We start from the raw sequence: 27,664 nt of genomic DNA, 5'->3' as shown, positions 1-27,664 counted from the left end.
CGTGTAATAATATATATCGTGTAATAATATATTTATCTGTGTAATAATACAACATAACACTATTTTTATAATTCTTAAAAAAATCATAAAAAGAAAAAATATATATATGCATGTATGTATATATATTACTCTTTCCCTTATAATTTTTCGTTACAAATCAATTGAGATTCAAGAATAAGTCGTGCGTTAAAAATATCTAAACAAATATAATAAAATTCTCTTTTTATATCTTTATAATTCTTAGATATATAGTTAGATATATAATTCTTAGATATATAGTTGCTGTAGCAAAAAAATAAAGATATTTTTTTGAAAATTTTTATAACTTTTAGAACAAATCCAATAAGTCTAATAAGAGATTTTATTGTAGGATTCCACTTAAAGAGCGATATTCATGTTCTTAATAAACATATTTTCCACTAATCAATTTCCACTAATAATTCAATATCAAATATATTGGTAAAAGCACTAAAAGAGAATTTTTTTTAAAATAACTATACATATTCGAAATGGATGTTACAATTTTAATGTCAAAACTCAATGAAACTCATCGAAAATAAGTATAAGTAATTGCAAACTTTTGACCCACAACTATATAGCTTAGAATACATATAGTGCATTTTTTCCTACACAAGCTAGTAAAGAAATCAAAGAGTCATTTTCTTTATTTTAAATTTATCAATATTGAAAATTTTTTCTATTCCAAGATTTTTTTTCTTTACTCTTTATTCTAAATAATAAATAAAACTGATTTAAAATAGAAAAAGAAAGTTTTAAATAGAAGAAAACTAAAAGTTTTAAATAGAAGAAAACTAAAAACGTGTGTTATTCCGCGCATTTCTAATAAAAAAATTTACTAACTTGTATATAAGAAATTTAGCATAAAAAACGTGCGAATAATTTAGCATAAGAAAACGCAATATATCGTAGGCATAGCGTTAACTAATTAAATATCACATCTGCTCTTAACCATCTAAAAAAGTAGACAATTTTTGCATTAATAAGCTTCAGGCTGCAATATCGCTGTCTTATTTATTTATTAAAATCAATTCTTTTTTGACTCATTTTCCAAATTGAAGAATTTAATACAAAATTTTTTCAAATCCACATTTCTAGAAAAATTATTTTTTAGAAATGAAGATTTTTTTGTGGATTTATATTATTAATAACTTTATATCATGAAAATTTCGGCAAACTGTCTAGAAGATCTCAACGTGAGAAACAATTCACTTTTTGGAAAAGAGTGTATGGATTTAAAAAAAATATATACTTAAGATAAAATCTGAAAAAAATGTCTTCAATAGCACAAAAAAAGATACCTTCTTTAAAAAAAAAAAAAAAAAACTTAACGCAATCATTATTGTAGAAATAATACGTTTATATAAATATATAATAAATATTAACAATCATACAAATAAATTGAAAAAATTAATGAAAAATATGTTCTTATATCAGGTGATATATAATGTGCACAAATATGCGATTTGATCAGCTTTAACTCCAGTTAAAATAATAATGTGTTATCAAAGAAAGTATTGAGATAATGTATGGATAATAATATTGGTATAGATATGTGAAGTAAGTAATTGTAATTCCTTTGGATGTTGATTCACGATATTTCTCGAATTCGTTCAAATAAATATTCGAAATGCAGTAGATTAATTCGCGCTACAAATCGTCCGCAGTTAAAGTTACGAGTGAGAAACTAGCAGCAACATGGACCTGGCTCGCATACAGTGCTTTTTTCAATTTCGTTGAAAAGAAGCAATTGGAATGTGTGTTGTGTGTACATAAAAGAAAAGATCTGGGCATCATTATCGATTAATATTACAGAGTCCCTTTTCGTCTTATCATCCGCACATTGAGATTATAGTCTAGTAGCTTTCTTCAATAAATATGCTTTTTACTTCGCGCGAAAAGCGTATTTCCAGTCCTGCAACAGAATAAAAAAGCAAGTTTTAAAAGGGAGATTGACTATGATACATTATTGATTCTCAAAAATATAAAGAAATCTCATGTCTTTAATTGTTCCAAAAGATTATATTGTACTAAAAAAATAAAATAAATAATCTAAATAAAAATCTAATAATCCAACAAAATTTTTAAATTATATATACAATGATATATACAAAAATTCTTTTCTGAACAGTGTTATATATTATAAGAAAATTACTAATTTGTTAAATATATAGCAAACGCTAGTAACTTATTAAATATACTTTCCTGATACAAAATCTATTTATTTATTAATAATTGCAATTATTATATAATTATTATTAATATATTGAATTGTGACATGTAAGAATCAAAAAATCATTTGAATCTTTTTTCTTGCTAAATATGTTGAAATAACTTTTTTTCGTATATCATCAACCGCGTTTGATAAAATATATCGAAGATTTTCTATTATTCGCGAATTAATAAGTAGTTATAAATTTTGATTAATTATCATAACATCCATTTTTATTAAAAATGCAGGATGCATACATATCGAGTTGAATTTACTAACAAGATAACACAAAACGAGAAAAACAAAAAATTTTCATAAATGTTAACAATCCATGCTATTAAACGTAAATGATATAAAAATTAATTTATTTTAACGTATTTTTTCATGAAAAAAAGATTCTTGTAATTTCTTGCTTTTAATAACGTAATACATATAATTACAGCAAGAAAAAAAAGTTTTAATATTTTTCTCAAGGAAAAAGTTTTAAACTTTTCTTCTGTTTTTATAAAGAATTTATAGATTCTGATCTATTTCGATTAAAGACACAAGATATTTATATAATTATATTTTTTATTTACTACAAAATTTTATAAAACTTTAATGTTACTACTGAAAGAGAAGCGCACAATATTAAATTAATTAAACAGTGTTTATATCCTCGTCATGGCAAGCATAAAAAATCAAAAAAACATCTATAGTGCACAATTATTACTTCAGCATGCAATTCCATAGTAGCAAGTTTGCACTTTATCCTGAAATATTCATAATTATTGATATTAATATTCATTTTGCAGTCTACATTGATTGTATATTCAATAGAATGTGTGTTATTACTATATGTTATTATATATTTAATATTATTATTATTATTATCATAGTTGCGAATTTCATAACAAGAACAGTGATTAATCATTGGGCAACAAAAATTGAAGAAGCAAGCAATAATAAATTATGAGAATTAAATATGTAAAAGTAGATAGAAGCGCGTACATTCATTCATTATACAGAATGTACAGAAAGTACATTTTTTTTTTAAATTTATCAATTTTATTTATTTGCTTCTTCAATATTATTAGTACAAGATATTTTGTTTTGCTCAGAAGAAACAAAAGTTACATAAGATCTAAGAAAAAATAAAGTGGGAAGGAATAATAATCAAGAATAATAATAATCCATTATAATTTGTGCATTTTAAGAACGTAAAAATAAGGAATTTTAGTTCTACAAAAAAATACGCACCTTATTATTATTATTATATATATATCCATCTGTCATCCAGAAGCTATACGTTTCTGCTGTGTCATCGTTATTATCATCGTCATCTTGTATTCTGGACCCAGTTCAGTTTATATTCAAGAATCAAAGCGAAACAAAAACGACAACGCAAGTTGATCCAGAGAACAAACAGTGCACAAATTTTGCGTGCGAATAAAATTAATACAATATTGCATTCATTATATCAACATATTGTATACATCCCATTGAGATTATAGCTTTTTTTATACATCTAATTACAATACAAGAGTTTACAAGATGCCTCAGATCAAGTAAACTTCGATAGAGAAAGAGCGAAAGAAAGAGAACGTATCTATTCTGAAATTATTAATTATAATTTGATAACTTATATATAATTTGATAAGATTCTGTCAGCAAGTTTTGTTACAATTGTCCTAATAATTTATGAATATAATCGAAATTATTAACAGACTGTATACTAAATTTGTAGCCTTTCTGCTGAAAATTTGTGATGTACAACATTATTACAATTTGCCAATAACAGACACTTCCAAAATCTATTTGCACACATTATCATTTAATACATTGTTTAAAACTTTATTTATGTATAAATTTTTTTTTTTTAATATTTACTTTTCAAAATATTTTGAAGCTTCGGTATTTTTTTATTATATGTATGTATATGTATCTTTTTTGACATTCTAATAATGTTATTGTAATTTTTCACAATTTTATTAATTTTAATAATAATAATCTTAATATTTCTTTTTTAAAAAATTTAAAGTTTAATTGATCTAAGACAGCTTATATAATTTGAATCGCAGCAAAATGATCACAGAATTATTTAAATATTATTCCATAATTTAATAAACTGTAATAAAGAATCATAAAAAAATGTCGAAATATCACAAAATGGAATAAAATCAAGCAAAATCGCAAGTCTCTGTTCAAAAATAATTTATTTATCATTTATTAAAGTCTCAAGGCACTATCTTCATTACCTTTGTCACATCATTAGCTTCTCATCATTAATTTAATCAAGGATAGAATAATTATTAAATTACGTAACAAATTGTTTTCTATCTAAAAAAATAAATGTCGCTTCATATAATATATAAAATTCATCATTTTTGATCAAAATCATTTTACTTTTGATGTCTCTCAACGCAAAAGTCAACAAAAAAGTTCTTTTTCTATGCACCATTGAGATCTTATAAAAAATATTGCCTACGTCGTTTTTTGCCATTCTGTAAAATATATTTTAAATATAATTCAAGTATATTTCTAATATCTTCAATACATATTTATCCAAACTATATTTAAAATATATTTTTCTCTCTGTACAAAAAAACGTACAAATATGTCTATAGCTATTAATAAAATATATCTTCCAAACACCCAATATGTGCCATAAGTTTAAAAAAATTGCTACAATCTTGTTTTTAATCTTATATAAATTGCGATGAAGGTATCGCCAAAAGTCACATCTTGAATTTTTAAAAATTAATATTTTTACAACGCACAGACATTCGAGATGTACGTTTGTAGATATTTACACTAGATATATATTATTGTATTGCAAACTGGAAAAAATCTTTACGATACAAATCGAATAAAAATCAGAAAAAAATATACTTGTTACAATATTTTTTATATACATTCTCTGTTTAACTTTAAAAAAGATTAAAATACGTATTTTCGATGATATTCACACAATAAATTTCAATTTTTATTTAAGTTGTATCGTAATCGACTTATCGTGTAATTGTATTATAATATGTAAAAATTAGAATATATTGAGAAAATTATTAGATATCTTTTCCTGTTATTTTTATCAAAGCCATTTAATTCTTAATATATTTTGTGATTTCTCTCTTTGGGCAATTATGTTGTCTTTGCGAATCTATATTGCATTATATAGTTAAGCAAAGCAGCTATCAGCATAATACTATATACTTTTGAATGACATGTAAATTGTTTCATCAAATTATGTCAAAAAAGAAAGGTAAAAATGTTTTCTCTATCAAGGCATACAGTATGAAAAAAAGAATAAAGCTTTAACGTGACAGATTGTGTTTTTTGCCGGTAAAAATAGGATCGCATTCTATTAATGTCTTTCCATTAAGATATTTTTTAAAATAAACTTTCTACTTTTAAATTTCTATCGATTTCTGATTTCATTCTAATTTTCTTCTAGTTATACAACATGCCGAATGTGTTCGATTGTTGCAGTTTGCTTATGTGTTATATTATGAGTTATTATAGACATAAGAAAATGACTGGATTGGTTGTAATGTCTCCAAGCAAGAACAGGTATAATTAAATAAATAAAAACGAAATAGAACAAATGTAATGAACTATATTGCGTTACAATTTCTGATATAGTTTTAAAAAAACGCAATAAAAATAAATATACCATTCTTCAATATTTTCTTACAAAATAATATATAAAAATATTTATATATCTTATATTAATATCAATGTATGTCATTTGAAATTTCAAATATTTTATGCACTTATTACAATATTAAATTTCACGTATTGTGTATCTAATAATTTATATGGCTTGGTATGTTTCTCGTTACATCTCGTATGAGATTACAATCCAGTTATTTCTTATATCCATGATGTGAGCAGAAATCTATCTGAAAGATTAGTCTCATGTAAATGCAATTCATATAGAATATCCTATAATCAAAGAATGATATTTTATAGCCTGCATATGACTATCTAATGTATTAAAATATGTAAGAAAGTTTCAATCGATGCGAGCATACATATGCACAAATACACATATACCCATAGTTAAAACTTTCTTACATGCTTAATATCACAAAGTCATACACACATACACAGACACACACACACATACACACAGACACACACACATACATATATGTAGATACATATATATGTATGTATGTATATATACATGCATATACACACAAATAAAGAGAAATGCATCGTCATTTTATCGTCTCTCCAAAAAGAAAAAAAAGAAAAAACTTACGGAGTGTGCAAGAAAACACATATTTGCTGAAAAGAAAAAAATATTGATATACTTGTTAAATAAAATTCTCAAAATAAACTATCACTTGCCGCATTATCATTGATAATTCGGAAGACTTCACAAAATAATTTTATACTAAAAGACTGTTGTTTGGAAAATTTCATCTATGCTAAGCGTTTAGTTTTAATTCTTTCCTAATATTATTTTAACATTCAATTTGAATTGTTTTTTAAGGTTTTTTTGTTTTAACACACAGTTATAATTCTTCTTTCATAATGTTGTTCAAGGACCTTGTATTCATACAAATTTGCATCATACATATGCATCAAGAGAATTATTTTTATATATGAAAATAATTATGATAAATTATAATAATTTGACAGATCCCCCAAGATAATTGTAAAATTTTTAGAGTTTACATAACGAATCCTAAAATTAATACTTTATTCTCTCTATAATACTTTCAATGTTAACATTGCATCTCAAATTTAATTAATTTAATTATTTTTTAAATACTTTAATCATTTTTCACATTTTGCTTTTACTTTATAATACCAAAAGATATCAAAAAATTAATTGATCAATATGAATAATTGTCAAATATGATAGCTTTGAGGATTGAAATTAAATATACCTTTCTCTTTACAAACTTCATTCTATAAAATTCTACATATCTATCTATTTAATGATGCCCTATCGAGAAAATCGTTAACTGATAATGAACGAAAGCCTAACATAAATTTGTCTTCGTTAATTTATATTACATTTGAAATAGATCCGTTTTCTTTAGTTTTACATTTATAATAGTTCCGTTCTCTTCAGAGTTACATTATATTTTCATTTTTTTAAAATAAAATTAGTATCAATCAATTTTTTTTTTTTTTTAAAGAAAGAAGATAAAAACTGAAAGAAAATATAGAAGACGCAGCTGAAGAGAACGAACCTAACGATATAAGCGGAATAAAAAGATCAAAAGAGAGAAAACGGGATCCGCTTAGCCTACGTAGATGATGTATGAATGCCGAAAGCTTGGAAAATCTTGTTTTTAAAACCGGGTTTATTAGGACTAGCGTCGTGTTGATGCTGACTGCTGCTTGTTGCCAATTGTCCTTCGTGTAGCGCCCTTTGCACTAGCGAGCTATTCGCCTGCATTCGATTGTGTTCGCATGCGTACGTGAGCGGTCGTCGATGGGATTCGATCAGAATTCGATCAGGTTGTGCCGGACGAGACGAACGACGAGGCGGAACGAAAAAAAGAACAAAAAGAAAGAAGAAAAGGATAGTAGACGACTATAAGTGTTCGTGTCAGCTACTGCATAGCATGCGGATGTGCGTACTGCTAATTTGTACGTTGAGATGACGAACAGAAGAGAGAAAAAAAGAAAGAAGACTCACCTCCTCGTGGCTCTGCTCGTGTTCGCTGTTGGCTAAACTTGATCGCGAGCCGCGTCTAGTAGAACTCTTCTCATCACCCAGCAGTTGCGCCACTCGTGCCTTGTTTACCAGCTCCAACGCCTATAAAGAGATAAGAGAATAAATGACTATTATAAATAATATAATACTGTTATAATTATAAATTATATATTGTTGCAATTCAAAAATTAGATTTTAGTTTTATTATATTCTTTTTCTAATTATTATGTCAATCCTAAAAGTCCTTATAAAATTTGGTTTTTATTTTTAGTAAATTTGAAGATTTAAATTGATTATTTAATATAATGATTGTCAACACCTTAAATAATGAACTCTTTCTCCCATCAATAAAAATAATCCTATACTTCTAATTAATATCTTTTTGCTCTATTGTTATTGTATGTGTCACAAATATTTTATATATACAAATTAATAAACAATATTTATATATATATATATATATATATATATATATATATATAATCTTTGATAAAAAAATGTAGAATTTTTTTTAACTATGTGTAATAATTGATTAAATATCAATTAATACACATTTTGTCATATCTTGCATATGATAGGTGATGGTTCTAACTGAAATTAGAAATTAAAACGTTTAATAAAAAAATTAATAAAGTAAAATAAAAATGCAGACATCGTGCAAGATTCAAGACTTAAAAAATTAAATTCAATATTGTTAAGTAGTAGTTTTTACTCACTTGCTGTACATGCTGCACATGGGAAATGTAAGAAATTATTAGTTACATTATTTACATGTATATTCCTTTAATAAATATAAATATTACCTCTCTTCGAGATCTCATGGCGCAGTCTTCAAGCGTTTCCGCGGCCTCATATTTGCCCTGTCTTCGATAAAGTGCACCAAGATTCTTTAAAGTGGTAGTGACCGTGGGAGAATCCACCTTCGCAGCTTTGTGCCAACCACCGTATTCGCCGTACGGTGTGTTCTCTTTGTTTCTGTGCTTATTTTCTTCTCTCTCTTCAGCTACCTAAAAATAGGAGAAATCACAAGATTAAAAAGAGATTAAAAATAGATTTTTTTAAAAACTCAATAAAAAAATATATTGAGAACACACATTTAATTTTCTCATTTTTAAAATAAAAATTTTAAAATAAAATTTTAAAATAAAATTTTACAAAAAAAATTTTACATAAAATACTGCTATATACCTTAAATTTTATGATAATCTTTTTAATAGGCCCGAGATAACAAATCAATGATAACATTTGAAGTAAAACAAAGGAGTATTATCATAAAGTTGAGTCTGAAAATTTTGCAACAACTTTTAGATACAATCAGATTTCTTAGATGTGCATGTTGAATTGAATACACACACACATACACACAAACATACACACACACATATATTTAATTATTTATTTATGACTTTAATTATTATAAATTTAATTATTTAATTATCACAAACTTTTTTTTTAAATATAAAAAGAAATCTTTCTGATGTAAAAGGTTAATATATATATTAGTTTGCAGATTATAAATCCCGTGTATGGAAATTTTGAATTTATATAAAATAGATTTTGCATAATTAAACAGAAAACATAAAATGTTGTATAAATTTTCTTTATAAAATTTTCAGTGATTTTCAATTTTGTATTTTCTTATAATTTTATTGCAACAATTTCATCAATATTTTTACTATTATGTTAACAAAATAATATTAATTTTTTAAAAACATATTTATATTAAAATTTTATATCATTAAATTTGACATTGCAACGAACATTTTGAATATTTTTCTATTAATATTTCAATCCATGTATTTATAATTTATGTCTCTAATGAGTGATCTATAAATAATCTCTCTTTCTCTCTTCTTTTTGTCAATGTTGTACAAATAAGAAATAATACTTCAATGCTTATTCACTCACATAATATAATATAATAGAAAATTTAAATTTAAATTTAGTCTATGATATTTATCTTTTATTTTTTCTGCATTATAATATATATATATATATATATATATATATATGTATATATAAACAGTTCATGTAGGAATACTTTATCCTATTCTTCTTTTGTAAAGTTATTACCTTTTTAACTCGAGTAACGTTCGTAGATTAAGGCCGGACCTACAATAAATATATAGTAAACCTTAAGCCGTAAAGAAATTACCAATAACAATTGATTATTCTCCTTATATGTGACTGTGATTGATCAATTTCTTATGACTTGAGGCTTACTATTGTAGATCCGGACTAATAATTACAATACAAATATTGCTATTGAAAATATTTTTGTCACACTTCTCATTATATCCATTTAAAATTATTGAAGATATATATGCAAATAAAAGTTTTCACAGAAGTTTGTATTTGTTTACAAGAAATGCCAACCAAGGATGAACTTTCAAATTACAAGCGTTATAATCATTATTGTAAAAATATGAAAGGAATCGTTTTTGAAAAGGATATTATAATGAATAAATTATAAGTGACTATTATCTTTCTTTTTATTTAAATGTAGAAACTTTTTAACTACCATTTCTATCTTTCAAAAAGATTTTTGAAAAATGAGTTTTTGTTTTGCAGCTTTCGACAATATTATATGATACTGATTCACGTTTTCGTAGTACCTGCCAGATCGGCTTGTTGTCACCATCGATGGCGCCAAATTCTCTTTCATGTGCTCTAGTGAGCACCTGTTTGTATAGCACCTCGGCGTCCTTGTATTTTCCTTGCTTCAGGTAACAAGATGCCAGATTATTTTTCGTTTTAGCGACGTTCGGATCATCTGGGCCTAGCTTAGCTTCGTAAATCTCGAGCGCGCGCTGATAGTAGCGTTCTACCTCCTCGTACTTGCCCTGATTTTGACACAACAGCGCTAGATTATTTAACTGCTTCGCAACATCCGGATGATCACGACCTAGTACTTTCTCGCGGATCTCCAGTGCTCGCTTGCATAGAGGTTCAGCCTCTTTGTATTTCCCTCGTTTTCCGTACAGCACCGCCAGATTGTTCAGGGTCGCTGCCACTGCAGGATGATTCTCACCCAATGTTTTCTCTCGAATTGCTAATGCATCGTTCAGAAGGTTTGCGGCTTCTTTATATTTATTTTGATCTCGATATACGAGAGCAAGGATATTCAGCATGGTTGCCACATCAGGATGATCATGGCCGGAAGTCTTCTCTAAGTCTTCCAATGCTTGTTTGCATAAAGGAACTGCTACTTCATAACGGCCTTGACTTGCATACTGAATCACTAAATTATGCAATGTACGCAGACGTGCCGGTATCTCGTAGCCGGCATTTACTTGTTGGGCAAACTGCGATGGCGGAGTCGGAGATATGGCTAAAAAGAGACAAAAAAAATTGTATTAATGAATAAAATGTTTTGCGTTTAACTTTTAATTGTCAAAAGTCATAATTATATAAAAAGAATTTCAATATTAAATTTATTTTATTACAATTAATTTTATCATTTTATATATTTATTATTTAATAATTTTCTATTTATTATTATTATTCTGAAAAAATTACTTGCTCTTGTTCTTAATATTTATTAATATATATTATATAGCAGATATAATTTTTCATGAAAAAAAATGGAATTATTTTTATGTGTTTTAAATGTTTTACTTTTGCGATACTAATCTGGACGGGTTCACTTACATTTGCTATTACGATCATCTGCATCATCATCCGGGAAGAGATCCACCACAGGATCGTCCTTTGGTCGATCCTTAGCGTTTTCATCCTCTGTCGACGGATCCGGATCATATTGCCGCATACTGGCCATAAAGTCTAAGTGCCTTTTATCTTCTTCTAACTGAGCGACCTGCGAAATATACAATTGGAAATATAACAGACTTTCTAATCAGAATGATGAGCAAAGACTGTCTGGCACATTTTCTCTTGAAAATGTGATTATTTTTTATGAAAACTATAAATTATAGAACGCAGCAGTTTGTAGAAGATTGTTTTAAGATATATTCAAATTGATATTTCAAATTGAGATTTCAGATTTGAATATGATGATATAATTTTTAGAAAAAGTCCTTTTCTTTTATGTAGATAACAATGTATTGAGACTCTATATTGAAATTCGCTGTAACTTGTAATATCTTTCTTACCAATTCCATTTTTTAAATTGCATATTTATATGTATAAATTCGTACATATACATGAGAATTAAGATTCTTGAACTTGACAAAAGAAAAAAACACAAAAACATTTTTTTAAAATAAATTTTCATATATTTATTTTATACAATTCAAAGTATAGATAAAATGTATTTCAAGAAAATCAGCAGGAGAAATTTTATACTTTATATATGTTTCGATTTAAGTATAGTAGACGAGACTTCTTATTTTTTTTTTTTTGAATTATATACGAATATGAATATTGTTCTTCTTGTATTATATGTCGTTATATGATGACCTTTGCCGTTTTGGCATGTAGCTTCCCTCATTGTATTCTAGAGGGTATATCATCTCGTGATCCTGATGATGTCTTGGTCTTTCAGATTTCGGATCTAATGATATCGACATTCGTTTTAGCAGTTTTTTTATTGCAAGATTAATAATAACACCACAGCTTTACTTACAAATATTTTTTTCCATTAAATTCAGAACGCGTATTTCTTGAACTTGTCGAAGTAATGTTCGCTGGCTGGGATCTCACATTGCAAAGACACATTACTCTGCTTAATTTTGTCCAGTTCACGATTGCATCGATTCATTCTTACGTTTTTGAAAATCGAGCTTCTGTTGCAGCAATTTCTTTTCACATCTCACAGAAATGAGTTTTCGTTTTACAGACTCCAGCTTTTGTATCGAGTTTTCTGTTGGTTGTTCTTCTCCTCTTTCTACTAAATTGGCATTTCCTTTATTTGCACTATCCACTTGTTCAACTGACAATTCAGCATTTAGAAATTCTGCAAGGACCGGTCGATTGATTCGCTGCTGCTCTAAGATAATACTTTTTTGTAATCTCTCCACGAGGACCGCTTTTTTGCCCTCTGTTAGTAATTCTCTATATCGCAACTCTTCTCTCAATGCCGCCACAGTACACTTGTTTAAGTCTCCCATTATTTTTGTTTAATTTTCTCTCTACTATTCAGGTAATCAAAACGTTACTTTCTTTATACAATTAGCCATGTAATGAATAAGTACCTTCTTTTATATTTTCGTTCGATAGCATTATCTTATCACTTATTATTAATCGTTATTTCATATAATCGTTTTTAATTTTTTTATTATCATCGATAATTCATCTTTTTGCTTATTATGATTTCGCATTGTTTTTTAGCAATAGAAATCAAATTCATTCAAAAATTACTTCTAAAAATTCTATAATATGACCGACTATATAAAATAATTAAATTGTTTAGAATAATAAAAAGACATTTTATTATTAAAAGAAAATATTCTTTTTCTTTATTCTCTTATATGTTATTTGTATAATTTAATTTCAAAAGATATGAAATAAATAGCATAAAATAAATCAAACATTTTATTTAAAAAATGTGGCATAAAAATTCTGTAACTTAAAATGTACCAAACAAGTTTTATTTTTTTTTTTTTTTAAGCAAAATTTTTAATTTGCGAAATTTTCAAATATGTATTCTCTTTTTAAATATTAATTGCCTGGCACTTTTCTTATCAAAATTACATAACTTCTAGAAGTTGATATCTATATAATTATAAATAGCAAATCCTTTGAAAAATTGATAAAAAAATTGATAAAATTAATTCATTATTTTGCATTAGATTAGTGTAAAAAGTTTATTGTTTTTATTAAGTTTTAAATAAAAAAAGTTATTAATTTCTGAGTTATTAATTAATGAACAGAGATAATGCAATTTTTCTGAATAAAAAGCTTCGATTGATCACATTTCGAGAAAAATTTCAAACAATTACCTCACCGTGATTAATAAAAACTACTTTAAAACTGAAATAGAATATTCCGCAAAGAAACTGATAAATTTCAATATTTATTCAGAGCTACTTTCAAATAAAAAGAGATTATATATGTGAGTTTATTTAATTCCGCAACGTATACATTATTCGACTTAGGTAGGATATTCGATAAATGTTATTTTAATATTGTTACTTTCGTTTTCGTGTCGACATTATCTAAATAATATTACTTTTACAAATTATTCAAAATATCCTTATGTCTGTTAGCATGCTGTTATCGGTTGTGCCATTACATTTGAATATATTTTATGTAAGAAAATATTTAAAGATATTTTAAAGATTTTTGCGATGCAAATTGCTAAAATAATTTATTTATTGCATGCATTTTCTAATGCTTTTCATTCATATGAGATATAATATGATATAATATGATATGAGAGCAAAATAATAAAAGAGAGAACTTTGTTTTTAATTTTCCGAGTTCCAATTCATGAGAATTCCCTGATTTTTCCAAGTACAAAATAAATCCTTAAGACTTCCAAGTTTTCCATGTTTTTCCAAGAAATACTGGCTATTTCTTAGAAATTAACAGAATATTTAAAGATATTTTAAAGATTTTTGCGATGCAACTTGCTAAAATAATTTACTTATTGCATGCATTTTCTAATGCTTTTCATTCATATGAGATATAATATGATATAATATGATATGAGAGCAAAATAATAAAAGAGAAAACTTTGTTTTTAATTTCCCGAGTTCCAATTCATGAGAATTCCCTGATTTTTCCAAGTACAAAAGAAATCCCTAAGACTTCCAAGTCTTCCATGTTTTTCCAAGAAATACTGTCTATTTAGGAAGTCTTAAGGATTTCTTTTGTACTTGGAAAAATCAGGGAATTCTCATGAATTGAAACTCGGAGAATTAAAAACAAAGTTCTCTCTTTTATTATTTTGCTCTCATATCATATTATATCATATATCTCATATGAATGAAAAGCATTAGAAAATGCATGCAATAAGTAAATTATTTTAGCAAGTTGCATGGCAAAAATCTTTAAAATATCTTTAAATACTCTGTTAATAAATTAAAAGCGATATATCAAAGATACTTACGGCCTGTTCGCTCGCTTGCAATTTCTGCTGAGTACCAGCGAGTTCATCCCGCAGCCAGGCATTCTCCTGACACAATCTCTTCACTTGTGTCCTCAGCTTTTGTTTTTCCGCCTCCACCATTTGCAGATGACTTGCCAGCGCCTGCATTACCTGCGCCTCGCCTAGACCCAAGTCGATCATTTCAATGATCTTGGACAACAGACTAGCCTTGTCGCGGGCAGCTGGTGCATCTTGAGACTGCAAGCCCTGTAGCAAGCCACCATGCTCGACTCGAAGAGCTTCCAAGCCTTGAGCGACTGTTCGGGCACCGGCCACGATTTCCTCCTGCGTCATCGCCGTCATTCTGCCTATGTTTTCGATTTTTTTACTGAAAATGAAAACAGAAAATTTTACTAAAATGAAAACAGAACATTTATTTATGTCTACAAAAAAATATTCTTCTGCATTTTATTTTCTATTATATAACTTTTAATATTAATGTTTTAGCAGAGAGTACAAACTGCTTGAGCATTTAAAAGAAAATTGTAAGTAAACAATATTCGCTCTCATATACATACACACATTCGAATATCCTATAATACAAAATCAGAAATGTTTAAAAGGCACAGTTTTATGCAATATGGCCGACAAAGCGCCAGAGCGCTTCCGAGATGTCGACAAGAGCATTTCAAATCCAAAGAAGGAGTACTCTCGATCGCGAAAACTCTGATGACAGGATAGCGTTAATTACTCAAACACGTAATCGGCAACATTTGATCGAAGGATCGCTGACAAAACGAAGGTCGAGGATGAGGAGAGAGAAAACTTACCCCATGTCTTCAGGGCGGTATTAGAACTATCTACGTGCTGGTCTAAAACATGCGGTATCGTCGAGTCAATATTTCGACGTCGGCGCATTGTGAGCGGCGCTCAACGCCGTTCCGACAGAGCGGGCACAGATACAGGACAATTCACAGAGAGATATACTACGATATATTAATTAATCAACTTTACATCCTTATATTTTTATATCATTAAAAACGAGGAAGAGAGATATCGATTTCTAAGTTTTATATTATTATATAGAATTGAGTATACGACAATACAAAATTATTGTAGAATTATTATAGAATACAACAATAAAATATTACGAAGCAATGAGAAATAGAATAAAATAGAATAGATTAGATAATAGAATAAATAAAAATTTTAAACAGATACTAGCAAATAAAAATAACATTAAAATAAATCAAAAACAGGTTTGATAAATTTTACTTGTATTTATATTAATATCTCGTTTTATTTATATATGAACATTTTTTTTAATTCTTTCCGACCTATGTAAATAATAAACATACAATTTGTCAAGTATTAAAATTGTTAAGACAAGTAAAAATTGAAATTTTAAATAGAGTCTGTTTATAGACTCTAAATAACACAAAATAGAATAGTTAATTATACAATAAAAATTAGATAAAGATATGGTTAAACACTATTTTTCATTTGTCTGTAATTTTGTAATTATTACTTTGTAATTGTTACTTTTCATAGCTTAAAATTATTTTGTTTTTTCTAGAACTTAAATAAATAAAATTGAATAAATATTAACAAAAATGTGTATAGTAGCATAATGTCAGGAGAAACACAACAAATTTTATTCATAACGTTATAAGCAAATGATACAATCTTTTATTTTTTTTTTTATATTTTAAATAAAGTCTTTTTTATATTTTAAATAAAATATAGCAAAATAAGAAAATAGAAATAAAATAAACAGATTTAAGAAAGTATTTTTAATAATCCAGCAGAAAAATCTAAGTTAGTATAGTGCAGAGATTAATGTAAGAAAAAAGAAAAAAAAAAAAAAAAAAAAAAAAATTGTTCCAAGGGAAAAAAGGCCGATCTGTAATCCTCAAATATATTTAAAAATATATTAGTGTGATAATTTAAATACGTAATTTAAAACTATTAGTTAAAACATAAAATTGCTCTCATTCTCGTGCTCAAAACTTTTCATTCTAAATTTTCTGAAAAATCAAATTCCGAAATTCGCATTCTTGTAAATTGCTGTGTGACATCAAGAAATTGAAGGTTTTAATCCGACAATTTAAATATTAAATATCTAATTTTAAAAATTAAATAGAAATGTAATGAATAGGTTGGTGTTGTTGATTTTTTTCAGTATCTGTTACAAATAGATTTTCATATTACACTATATCTTTTTTTTGTAAATCGACCTGTAGAGGTGCAGCAATATTGGAAATTCGGTGAAAAAGAACGATCTACGTTGCCACCGTGTAATCAATAGAAGTCGGTAAAGAGAGATTGTCTTCTCTCTTTTACTTTCTAAGATTTATTATAATTTTCCGTGACTGCAATCGAAAAGTGCATTTTCCACGATATCGTATTTCTGGGATAATTATGAATTTCTCCCGGAATCTATATCATCATTACAAGATTAAATAATCAATTAGCACTCTTTTCCGATCATGCAAAAATTCCATTTTATTCCGATTAACAATCGACTTTCCGTTTGTTATATTTTTTTATATACTTTGACATAATACATCAAAAGCTATTTAATTGTTTCGAAAGAAATATATCCAAATATGTTTATTATAAAATAATTAAGCGTAATAGAAATGTTCCAATCGAATCTGTTCGATCCTGTAGATAGGTAAATTCCTACATTAATGTTTTGGACTATTGGTCGAAGTCAAGTTTTCAGGCACTCGTAAACCTTGACCTCATCCAACAACTGATGGGCATCATGAGCGAACCTGGCGATTTCGCGATAAATTTATTTGTTTAATTCTCATATTTCCACCATACAATAACTTTGTCTAACGAGTGATCTTGATCTTGAAGTAAGGATGTTAATTAATTTGAATGATCCGCATTAAATTTAGCCTCGAATTAATCGTCCATTCAATATATAAGCCATGATATAAAATAAAAAATATATAGAAAGAATCGTGATTCAAAGTCTTATTGTTAGAGTAACTCTAGAAATTAAATATTGGTGATAAATTTCGGAAAATATAAGGGAAGAGAAACCAGAAGCCATGAAGGGAAAAGAACAAATTCTTCACATACTTCTACATGACCATTTCCTTTTCAATTGTTCCTGCTCTAAGAATTATTTTCTATTTTTAATATATTATATATATTTTTTATATCTTATATATATATATATATATATATATATATATATATATATACATACAATATTTATATATTTATATCAAGTTATATTCTCGACAAATTTTATAAATAAAAACTATTTATATAATAAATTAAATTAGCATATGATTATTCTGATCTACATCATCTGAAATTAATTAATAAAGATAAATAAAGATAAAAAAAATGTACAAATCGTACATTTTTAATAAACATTTATTTTTAAAATTTAACAATAATAAGTTCACCAATACCTTGGCTCTTATTTGTCAGTTTTCTTATTTGATTGTAAACGTTTCTGTCTTTATCTAAAAAATTGCAATAAAAATATGTACTGCAAAATATTCAATATTTTGTTAAGACACTATATATATATATATATATATATATATATATATATATATATATATATATGTATATATATATATATATATATACACCTACACATATATAATATATTTGAAACACATAATTCACAACTTATCTACAATATAAAATTCTATGAGAATTCCCCGATTTTTGCAAAAAAAATTCCTGAGAATCCAGAAATAAACATTCTGTATATGTTAATATAAGAAATTCTCTGACATTTTCAATTATCTCACACACGAAAATTATATTTACATTTCGCTGTAAATATATATATATATATATATATATATATATATATATATATATATCGCCGATGAGCGTAATAATGTCGCAGCGCCACGATGCGAGCTGCCGATCGATTGCGTCCGACGCCAATTGTATAATTCCTAGGTCTGGTACATACATAACAATCGAATATGAATGTCTTATCCTCGAATCCAACAAAATCAGATTTAATCTTACGGATGTCTAACAGAAGCTTTTTCCGTTAAATCCGTCTGCCCTTCTCTTTCTCCAATCATCATATACCTGTTATATTTTTGATTATAGCTATTTTATATAGTCTCAATCTCACATTCTAATCAGTGAGTATATCTGTCTCAGTTATGGCTTTTTGTCGCTGTTGTGGCTTTCTCGCACTTAATATATACAGAGAGAGAGAGAGAGAGAGAGAGATCGCAGACAAATAAATAAAAAATTTAAAATAAACAGAAGAAACGATATATAAAATTAAAAATATTAAAACGAATGCGTATCTACATTAGTTATAGTAATATAGAATTTGGAAAATCGTTTATGCAGATATTATATATTTATATAATGAATAAATCAATAAATTTAATAGAAAAGGAATTGCTAACTTGTAGGCCTGTAAAACTGCTGCTTTAAGTGCCCTTTATTGATATCATTGCACAATCTTCGTACATATACATTATTTTTTATCATTTTACATTTGTTTTTTTTGATTATATGAGGAATTTATGAAGAAATTATTGACAGAAAGATTGAGATAAGGAAATTTAGTTTATATATCTACTCACATTCTATAGGCGTTGAGCGTTTTTGACATATCCGTTCTACCCATCGATAACGGTGAACTTTGCCGCGCCTATTAATTTTACACCATATATATATATATATATATATATATATATATATATATATATATATATGTACACAATGATCCTTTTTTCCTCGTGGACGTATTGAGATACAAAAAATGTCACTTAATTATCGGTACAAAAATATTGACAGTATATAAATATCTGCATATATGTACATAAATATATGTGTGTATATAAACGGGGAGGGGATACATATACCCTGTCTGTATGTGTGTGTGTGTGTGTATGTGTATGTGTAATTTCGATCGGTACGGGAACCGCAACGCGCGAGTTCGCGTTTAGTCTCTCACTGAAGGCTCGCCTTAGCTTATCCTCCCCCGTCGAACCCATCCCTACTCCGAAAAAGGGTGCACAGTATCAGTGGGGGTGGAAAGTGCGCAACGCTTGCGCCATGATATTGTTCATCTATTCCCGTAAAATTCGCCCTACAGAATTGCATGGATGAAATGTATATAAATTGCAATATTCTCACACAGTGCTACATGAAAGAATTGATATTAAGTAAATATATTATATATTAATATAGAATATTCCCAAATCAAATACATCTTTTATTTTATATATGTATATATATATATATATAAAATTTTAAATTTTTATGATTTATTTAAAAGATTTAATAAATTTTTATGAAGCTAGTAATAAAAAAATTTAACACACACACACACACACACACTCATAAAAAATTTATTAAATCTTTTAAATAAATCATAAAAAATTTAAAATTAAATGTGTATAAGAAACATATTAGAAAATTAAATTTAAACATAATATTAATAAAAAGTATTACTAATTTACATTAACAAAACTTTCAAGTGATTTATTTCAATGATATGACTACTGTAAGACTGAAAGAAGCGTTATGGAATTATCTTCAAAAAAAGAACCACCCTATTTACTTTAAAATTATCAGTTATATAACTTTAAGTAATACTTGGAAACTTGATATTTATTTAACACAGGGAAATTGTGAATACACGAGTATTTTTAGATTATAATTTTCTTTAGTTTATTAGCGCGTATAAAAAATATATATAAATATATTTAGAATCTCTGTAAATAAATATATATTATAAAAAAAAAAAACAAGACTTTTCGTATAAAATTCTTATATTTGGATCATCCTAATATTTTTTATAAATAATATATAATAGAAATAGTATTTATATGTATGTAAACTCTGCAATAAAAGAATTTAATTTAATTTTTTTAATTTTCTTAGGAAATTAAAAAGAAATTTGAAAAACAGCTTTCGCATCAAAGAATTGTTATATTCTATTATATATTTTTTTGTTATTATATTTATATATTAACAAAATGTGTTATTAATCACGCTACTTTTACATGTTATTAACTGTTTTTCATAAGATTATATTTTTTACGTGATTTTGACAATGCTATCATATTAACATCGCGACATAATGCATTACTTAAAATTCTACAACTTTTATCTAACTCGAAATGTTTTTCGAAAAATTTTATTTTTCAAAATATTTAAGAGCTTCGGGACTTTATATAGATCCTGTATATATGTTTGTGTGTGTAGATATGTATGTATACACACGTTATTTTTATATTATTTATTAAAATAATAAAATTTAATATTAGAAAAAAATAAAATATATAACAATGTACTTTTCCAAAGATATACCAGCTTCATATTATTCAATAATAATAAATTAATAATGAAATAAATATCACACAATTATTAATAAAAAAAAATTGATAAAAATAAAATAAGAAATATTTTAAAATTGTACACTATACTTATAGAATAAAAATTAAAATTAATACTTTCAATATATTAACATAAAGATTTTTTGAAAATTTTTCGCAAAAAAGAACGAATAAAGTTAGTTAACATATCGAAATCTTCGTGAAGTTCCATGCAATTTGTTTGTGTAATCGCAGTCTAATGAAAAATACAGCTGACATTTGATGACTCATAGCATGACGGCACACCACTGAACCACATAGTATAACATTACTATTACATTGACAAATGTATTATTTATAAACGCAATGCTATATAGAGATATTGCTTTTATAGGATTTTATAGGATTAGATTCTTCTGTAAAGTGTAAAATTCTCTCTCTCTCTCTCTTTCTTTCCCTCTTCCATCTCTCTCTGAATATAAAAAAATTATTAATGTATAAAAATAATGCGCGATTCTGATTTTCTATCTTTTCTTGAAAAGATTTTAATTTAGAAAATTATGAATACATAAATTATTTCTCTTATTGATTCGTTGTTATGAAATTTCATAATTAACTCTCATATTAAGAGATAGTTTAACACATAAACAAATATTCAGAAGATTTACTGATCTGACAATTGCGTTATGAATCGAGAAAAAATTGGATCGTATCTGCGTAAATTGTTATTAACGTTATTTTGTCAAGAAAGTAAAAATAATTATTATTTTATTAATAGCTATCTATCATTTGCGTGGCTTCTCATATAGTTTCATATATACGCGCGAGCGTGCATGTATTATCAAATTAAAAATATTATATTTTTTATTGCAATTTGTATAACAAAAACGAAGATAATTAAATATATAATAATTAACCGATAATCCGTTAATTACTTTCTATAAATTTTATACTTTTAATTAATTATTAAAGATATATTATTATACAATTATACATATATACATATATATATATAAACAGAAATTAATTATTGATGTTATCATTCATAGCATTGATATTCTAGACAAAATTCTCAACATATATGCAATCAAATACAATCTTTTTATTTAAATTAATCTTTGCATAATGTGTATGCACTTTTTCTATGTGAGACTGATATTTTTTTGTATAAATTATGAAGAAAAATAATATGCATATAGTGCATGTATATTTGTAAACAAATGTACATATATAAAAATTTTCTTTCATATTGCTAAATCATCAGTAGTTTTTACATTATATGCTTATGTGTGGAAAACATAAAACATTTTAAGAGATTATGACAAAAAATGTCTCCCTATTTTTTAATGTTTTTTAATGTTTATGTGAAAAATACTATCCACACACACACAAAATATTTTATTTTAATAAATACACTCAAATATCTTTAAAAGTACACTAATAACATTAGTAAAAAATTTTTTTAAGTTAAACTTATGCTGTTTCAAATGAGAAAATATGACTTTATTTCAGATAAGAAGGCATCATTTTAAAGTGTTACAAAAATATTAAAATATTTCTTGTAAAATAAATTCACACTCCATTATAAAAAAAAAAAAAAAACATCATATAAATTTTTCACAAGATAATTAATAGAATCGAATGATGATTCTATATAACATATATATTGCATCTGCAATGTATAATTGCATTGTTTTTATTAAATGTAATTATTTTAATTTTGTTTAATGTAATTATGTAGTTTCGATTATATTAATTTATCTACTGCGTGTAAAATTCTACATTACACACAGTCTCCATTATATAAAGATAAAATATTATTAAAAAGTAAATTAGCAATGTACTAGTAAAGTACTCTACGAAATATTATATATTTCATATCATATGTCAGAATACATTATAAGATATCTTGTAAATTATGGATTTTTTCAATAATTATATCTCAATACTTTTGTTTACAGAATAATGAGAAGAAATATGTACAATCAATATGTAAAAATTATATTTTGATTATATTAAATAATTTGATTGAAATAAATAAAAGCTGTCTTGAGAACTTGGAAATGCCTCCACACCTGAAACAAAACTGTACTATCATGGAATGCTTCCCATCAAATAGAATAAATTCAATTTCTAAAACATTTTTTTTTTAAATAATCCATGAATTGGAATGTATTGATATATCGATAATAATGAGAGACTTTATACATAAAATATATATTTACTAAAACTATTTAGATTTATATTTATTTTATTTATTTTTATTTATTTTATTTACATATTGAAAGAAACACATTTTTCACCTCTCTGTGTGTGTATTTTTTAATCATTGTTTCAATACAAAATAATTCATCGACATGATCAAATCTCGGTTGACGTGACACATCATGTCAATCGCCTGATACCAGGTACTTACACACCTATATGATGTAATCCAAAATGTACAAAATAACAACAATCTATACTCACTCTTGCGAATGGTCCATGCAAGATCGCCACTGCCTTGCTTCAATGTAGCATCCCACCGGCACGTGGATCTGGGATCTGAGATTGCTAGAATATCTTGGAGAAATCCTTAGAAATATATCCTGGGCTGTCTTTGGGAGGTCCTGCCCAGATCCACGCCAAAAGAAACCGGTCTCTCTTTCTCTTTCGTGGATGAAGCCGTCAGAACTCTGGCCGCGGGAATAGAAAATTGACTTTTGCACGGAATCAATACTGGAGCGTCACAATTTCGGAGAAGATCGCTCTTACGACTGTTTTCGCGCGACAAAAATACGACAGAGATCTCGTTCTCTGAAACCGTTCTCGGGGACGACAGACAAAAATGGCGAGGCACAAGTGTAAGCCTCGATCAGCACATGTCATATGCCTTGTAAGGGCGAGCTTAGAGCGAGAATATCGCAATCACTGGTTGATGCGAAAATGCGTTCACGAAAAATCGGACGGAATGTCAGCGAGAGGAAACGTAATGTCGAGGAATCGCACTAAGCAAAATTATTGTGCGCGATAAGCATCCCAACCGATCATAAAATCGCGACTAGAGCGACTCCATTACGTGTGGCGCTCGCAACCAACTAGGCTGATATTCACAAGACGAATTACTGAACCTTATGGGAGGTTCTAATGTCTGATGGAGTCCGATATTCGATATATGCGGACATCGAATTGGATATCTTAGTGGGTAAAGCAGATACCTGTTCATCTAATCTAGATCTAGATCTATATCTCGGGTTCGACTCGAGTTGCAAGATTTCAAAAATTACATTTACGTGAATTGTTCACGTATTTTCTATATACGTTTACATACATTAATGTTGATATAAATGTTAAACATTTACTTACACATAAACATAAGCTATTATATTTTATATTTAAATGCCCAATACTGATTTGAACTCACTTTATGCCCTTGCATATAAGATAAATGGATATATTTGAGAGGGATTTATATATCCCTTTATAATAAGACAAATCTGTTAATACAAAAGTTACAAAATTCTCACTGTAGTGGGAATTATAAAGAAAGCACAGTAGTGTTCTATTTGAAGATAAAAATTTAACAAGAACTTTTATCCAACATTGATATACTTAATAACAAAATTTATATTGTAACTAAAACAAAATTTATTAATTTTTGTTGTATTTCAAACAGTACCATTTATCTGGGAATTCAAATGACTCTGCATATGTAAAATCATCATTGACATAAGGCACATGCCAGAAGTTGCCATTTTTCTGTACAGTTGGCATATAAACAAAAGGTTCCTGAATGCGTATACCGGTTGCGGTTTTCATTACAAAATACTGATGCGAGCATTGCCATTTTCTAAATTCTCTTTGCAAATGCACGTCTTTTAAAGAATGTTTATGTTGTCGCATTAAATCCAATGACACAAACTTGGCATTCTTGCCACTTGACATGGTTGCATAAAGTATATAAGGATCATCAACAGACCTAAAATTATATATATATAATTTTATAATACATATACAAAAAATTATGCATACAAAATTTTATATTTTTATATTAATTTTATATACAATAATATTTTCATATGAGCCCAGGAAACTGTATCTCTCTGAAATTCAATACTTACAAGTTGTCTGTCAAAAAGACAAATGCACGTTGCTCTACGTATTTGAAAATAGGCAGCTTCTTATGATGTTTCCGTGATAACACAAGAATTTTCTGACCACGTTTATTGAAGTAGTCAATCACTTTAAGCAACTGTAATATAAACAATACATGTCTTTATAAATATAAGGATTAATGAAATAAAATTTAAAAAAGTAATGTAAGAAGAAAAATCTCTTTTCTCTCTATTAACAAAATATAGTGTTTTTTTAACATATAATATGTAAATAGTTATATGCGTATAATATATATTAACATATTCTTATATTCATATATTTATAATATATTTCTTATTACAACAAAAATGCTACCGTTTGTAATGTAGGTGCATAATTATTTTGAATGTAAGTCATATTGAGTCCATCAATTACTATGTCATAAGGTTTAGTTTGCTCAATGAATTTTTTAAATCTTTCCAATTCTCGTGGATTGGTCTTGTAGTAAATATCCGATCCTATAATCACTCTTTTCATTATAGACTCGGCCAGATTCCGAAAATTCTTTTCACTGAATGTTATCTCAGACAAAGAATGTCCACAATGTTTACAACTACCTCTAAACAGAAAAAACACTCATCTAATTATGAAAATCCTAATTATTGATTTAAAATTCTAATTTTAATTATTAAAATTCTATTTAAATTATATTTCAGTAAAATTTAAAATTATATATAATTTTATATATAATTTTAATTACTAAAATCAAATAATTTTGTTAACATTCTAACTTTAACTTCATCCTATTGTATTTTTAAATTCCAAATTGTTAAAGAAGAAATTAAAATTAATATAATAAAAATATAAAATTAAATAAAAATATAAAATAATGCTTACGTAATGGAGATAGTTGTGGGTGCTGCAGACCAGCCATATTTGGTAGCTGTATTAATATATGCACTTATGATACGATTATATGGCTTTATGCTGTGCTCAGCCCAGAATTTAAACATTTCTTTCATTCTATCATTAAAAATATTTGTTCCTTCTAGTTCGCAATATTGCAGATATGATGTATACACGATATCTTGTGGAATTAGTCTACGTGATGTTATTTCTAACAATGCTTTCCATGCAATGTCAGGTTTTCCATTTCTAAATGCTGCACCAGCTAATGCAGAATATGCAGATGTGCCTGGATTGGTAGTAATCTTTATCATTTCTATTATTTCATATGTTTTTTCCCATTGATCTGTTAAACACAAACTTACTACACAATGTTCAGCTGTACCAGAGTCCAAATATTGATATTGCTTTCTTAAAGCATTATATGTTTCTACAATTTCTGCTTTATCTACATCAGTCAAGGAATCGCGTTTCAGAAAATAGAGTCTTAAATACTTTCCGATCACTGCCACATTCAGAGGATAATTGTTTTCTCTCAGAAATTTAAAATATGCAATAGCTGCATCCACTTGAAAATCTTTAAGACACATGTCTATAATTGTAGAATCTACAATAGTTGGAGTGATTTGTTGAATTTTAAGAAATTTTTCTCGTATGCTCGCCCATTCTATGTTTTGATTTCTCTTTATTTTCTCATAGATATTTTTCGCATTTTCCGCAATAATAATATTTAAGGGGACAGTTTTCCTAGAATTAGGAATCTGGTCTAAAAAAAAATATGCGCTTTTGTGAAATTTACAATGCCAGAACCATAGTGGTCGGTATATTTTGCAAAACACTCCCATTTATTCTGTATCTGAAAAAAAATTAACATTATTAAAAATTATTTCATAATCATAAAAATAACAGCACATATTTGTGCTTAAGGAAACTATATGAACATTTCTTTTAATGTCTGTTTTTCAGACTTTATTATATAATACGTAAAATACACTCCCAAAAGTTTGATCTTTTATTTTTTGTAAATAACATATAAATAATTTTACATTTTACATTTACATTTTACTGTACCACATATGATAAATAAGGTAAGGTTGCTAACCTTATTGTACATAAATGTAAGATAACTAACTCTAAAACATAAAAATTTTATTTTATAATATTAAGTGCATAAATATAATAATTTGCGTGTTGAGGTCGTATTAAAATTTTCATGCCAATTTTATAAAAATTGTTTGTAATAGAAACACGCACACACAATTCTTAACCTCATCGATTTATGCGCATTGTATCAAGTATCAAGCAATTTATATATCCATAGACATACCAGAGAGAAGCCTGAGAGTCGCCACGCTGTCATTTTTCGGAAGACGCTTTTTCTAGGCCGTACACTAGCGCCGCGTACATCCACCGCCTGGAACTACTTGGCCACATTCCCGAGCCACTATAAAACAGTCGATTGGTTCATG

General features: G+C 26.9%; 3 protein-coding genes across 8 annotated transcripts; all 3 read right to left on the bottom strand.

Annotated features, from left to right (window-relative positions):
* Positions 1–108: 108 nt before the first annotated feature.
* On the bottom strand, positions 109–23,826 carry LOC126850240 (kinesin light chain). 4 transcript variants are annotated; one of them, XM_050593052.1, is made up of 8 exons: positions 19,715–19,736; positions 19,476–19,543; positions 14,902–15,268; positions 11,541–11,706; positions 10,505–11,220; positions 8,693–8,896; positions 7,872–7,991; positions 109–1,933 (listed from the first exon to the last, which is right to left on the bottom strand). In XM_050593052.1, the coding sequence occupies exons 2-8, from the start codon at positions 19,517–19,519 to the stop codon at positions 1,904–1,906; spliced, it is 1,647 nt and encodes a 548-aa protein (XP_050449009.1). In that variant the 5' UTR covers positions 19,520–19,543; positions 19,715–19,736; the 3' UTR covers positions 109–1,903. The 4 variants fall into 4 exon arrangements, with proteins under 4 accessions (XP_050449009.1, XP_050448977.1, XP_050448988.1 ...); XM_050593020.1 differs by lacking the exon at positions 109–1,933 and adding an exon at positions 4,407–7,622; XM_050593031.1 differs by lacking the exons at positions 109–1,933; positions 19,476–19,543; positions 19,715–19,736 and adding exons at positions 4,407–7,622; positions 23,685–23,826.
* On the bottom strand, positions 12,257–13,053 carry LOC126851429 (uncharacterized). The gene has a single exon (XM_050595402.1). The coding sequence runs from the start codon at positions 12,956–12,958 to the stop codon at positions 12,590–12,592; it is 369 nt and encodes a 122-aa protein (XP_050451359.1). The 5' UTR covers positions 12,959–13,053; the 3' UTR covers positions 12,257–12,589.
* Positions 23,685–27,624, bottom strand: LOC126850470 (mitochondrial ribonuclease P catalytic subunit). 3 transcript variants are annotated; one of them, XM_050593535.1, is made up of 5 exons: positions 27,523–27,624; positions 26,187–27,051; positions 25,665–25,908; positions 25,316–25,446; positions 23,685–25,173 (listed from the first exon to the last, which is right to left on the bottom strand). In XM_050593535.1, the coding sequence occupies exons 2-5, from the start codon at positions 27,038–27,040 to the stop codon at positions 24,846–24,848; spliced, it is 1,557 nt and encodes a 518-aa protein (XP_050449492.1). In that variant the 5' UTR covers positions 27,041–27,051; positions 27,523–27,624; the 3' UTR covers positions 23,685–24,845. The 3 variants fall into 3 exon arrangements, with proteins under 3 accessions (XP_050449492.1, XP_050449483.1, XP_050449502.1); XM_050593526.1 differs by lacking the exon at positions 27,523–27,624 and adding an exon at positions 27,298–27,506; XM_050593545.1 differs by lacking the exon at positions 27,523–27,624 and adding an exon at positions 27,450–27,506.
* Positions 27,625–27,664: the final 40 nt, after the last annotated feature.

The sequence above is a fragment of the Cataglyphis hispanica genome, chromosome 1, assembly GCF_021464435.1.
Source record: "Cataglyphis hispanica isolate Lineage 1 chromosome 1, ULB_Chis1_1.0, whole genome shotgun sequence".
NCBI lineage: Eukaryota > Metazoa > Arthropoda > Insecta > Hymenoptera > Formicidae > Cataglyphis > Cataglyphis hispanica.
This window is presented reverse-complemented; position numbering and strand designations above follow the sequence as displayed.

Excerpts from the sequence above, each read along its gene's own strand:
- LOC126851429 (XM_050595402.1), bottom strand. The coding sequence starts at position 12,958 with ATGGGAGACTTAAACAAGTGTACTGTGGCGGCATTGAGAGAAGAGTTG.
- LOC126850470 (XM_050593535.1), bottom strand. The coding sequence starts at position 27,040 with ATGGGAGTGTTTTGCAAAATATACCGACCACTATGGTTCTGGCATTGT. Across the intron at positions 25,909-26,186 it reads CCCACAACTATCTCCATTAC|AGGTAGTTGTAAACATTGTG; the intron begins GTAAGCATTATT and ends TTTTCTGTTTAG. Across the intron at positions 25,447-25,664 it reads ATGCACCTACATTACAAACG|TTGCTTAAAGTGATTGACTA; the intron begins GTAGCATTTTTG and ends TTTATATTACAG.
- LOC126850240 (XM_050593020.1), bottom strand. The coding sequence starts at position 19,519 with ATGGGTAGAACGGATATGTCAAAAACGCTCAACGCCTATAGAAT. Across the intron at positions 15,269-19,475 it reads ACGCTCAACGCCTATAGAAT|TAAAAAAATCGAAAACATAG; the intron begins GTGAGTAGATAT and ends TTTCATTTTCAG. Across the intron at positions 11,707-14,901 it reads TGCAAGCGAGCGAACAGGCC|GTCGCTCAGTTAGAAGAAGA; the intron begins GTAAGTATCTTT and ends TATATTTCGCAG.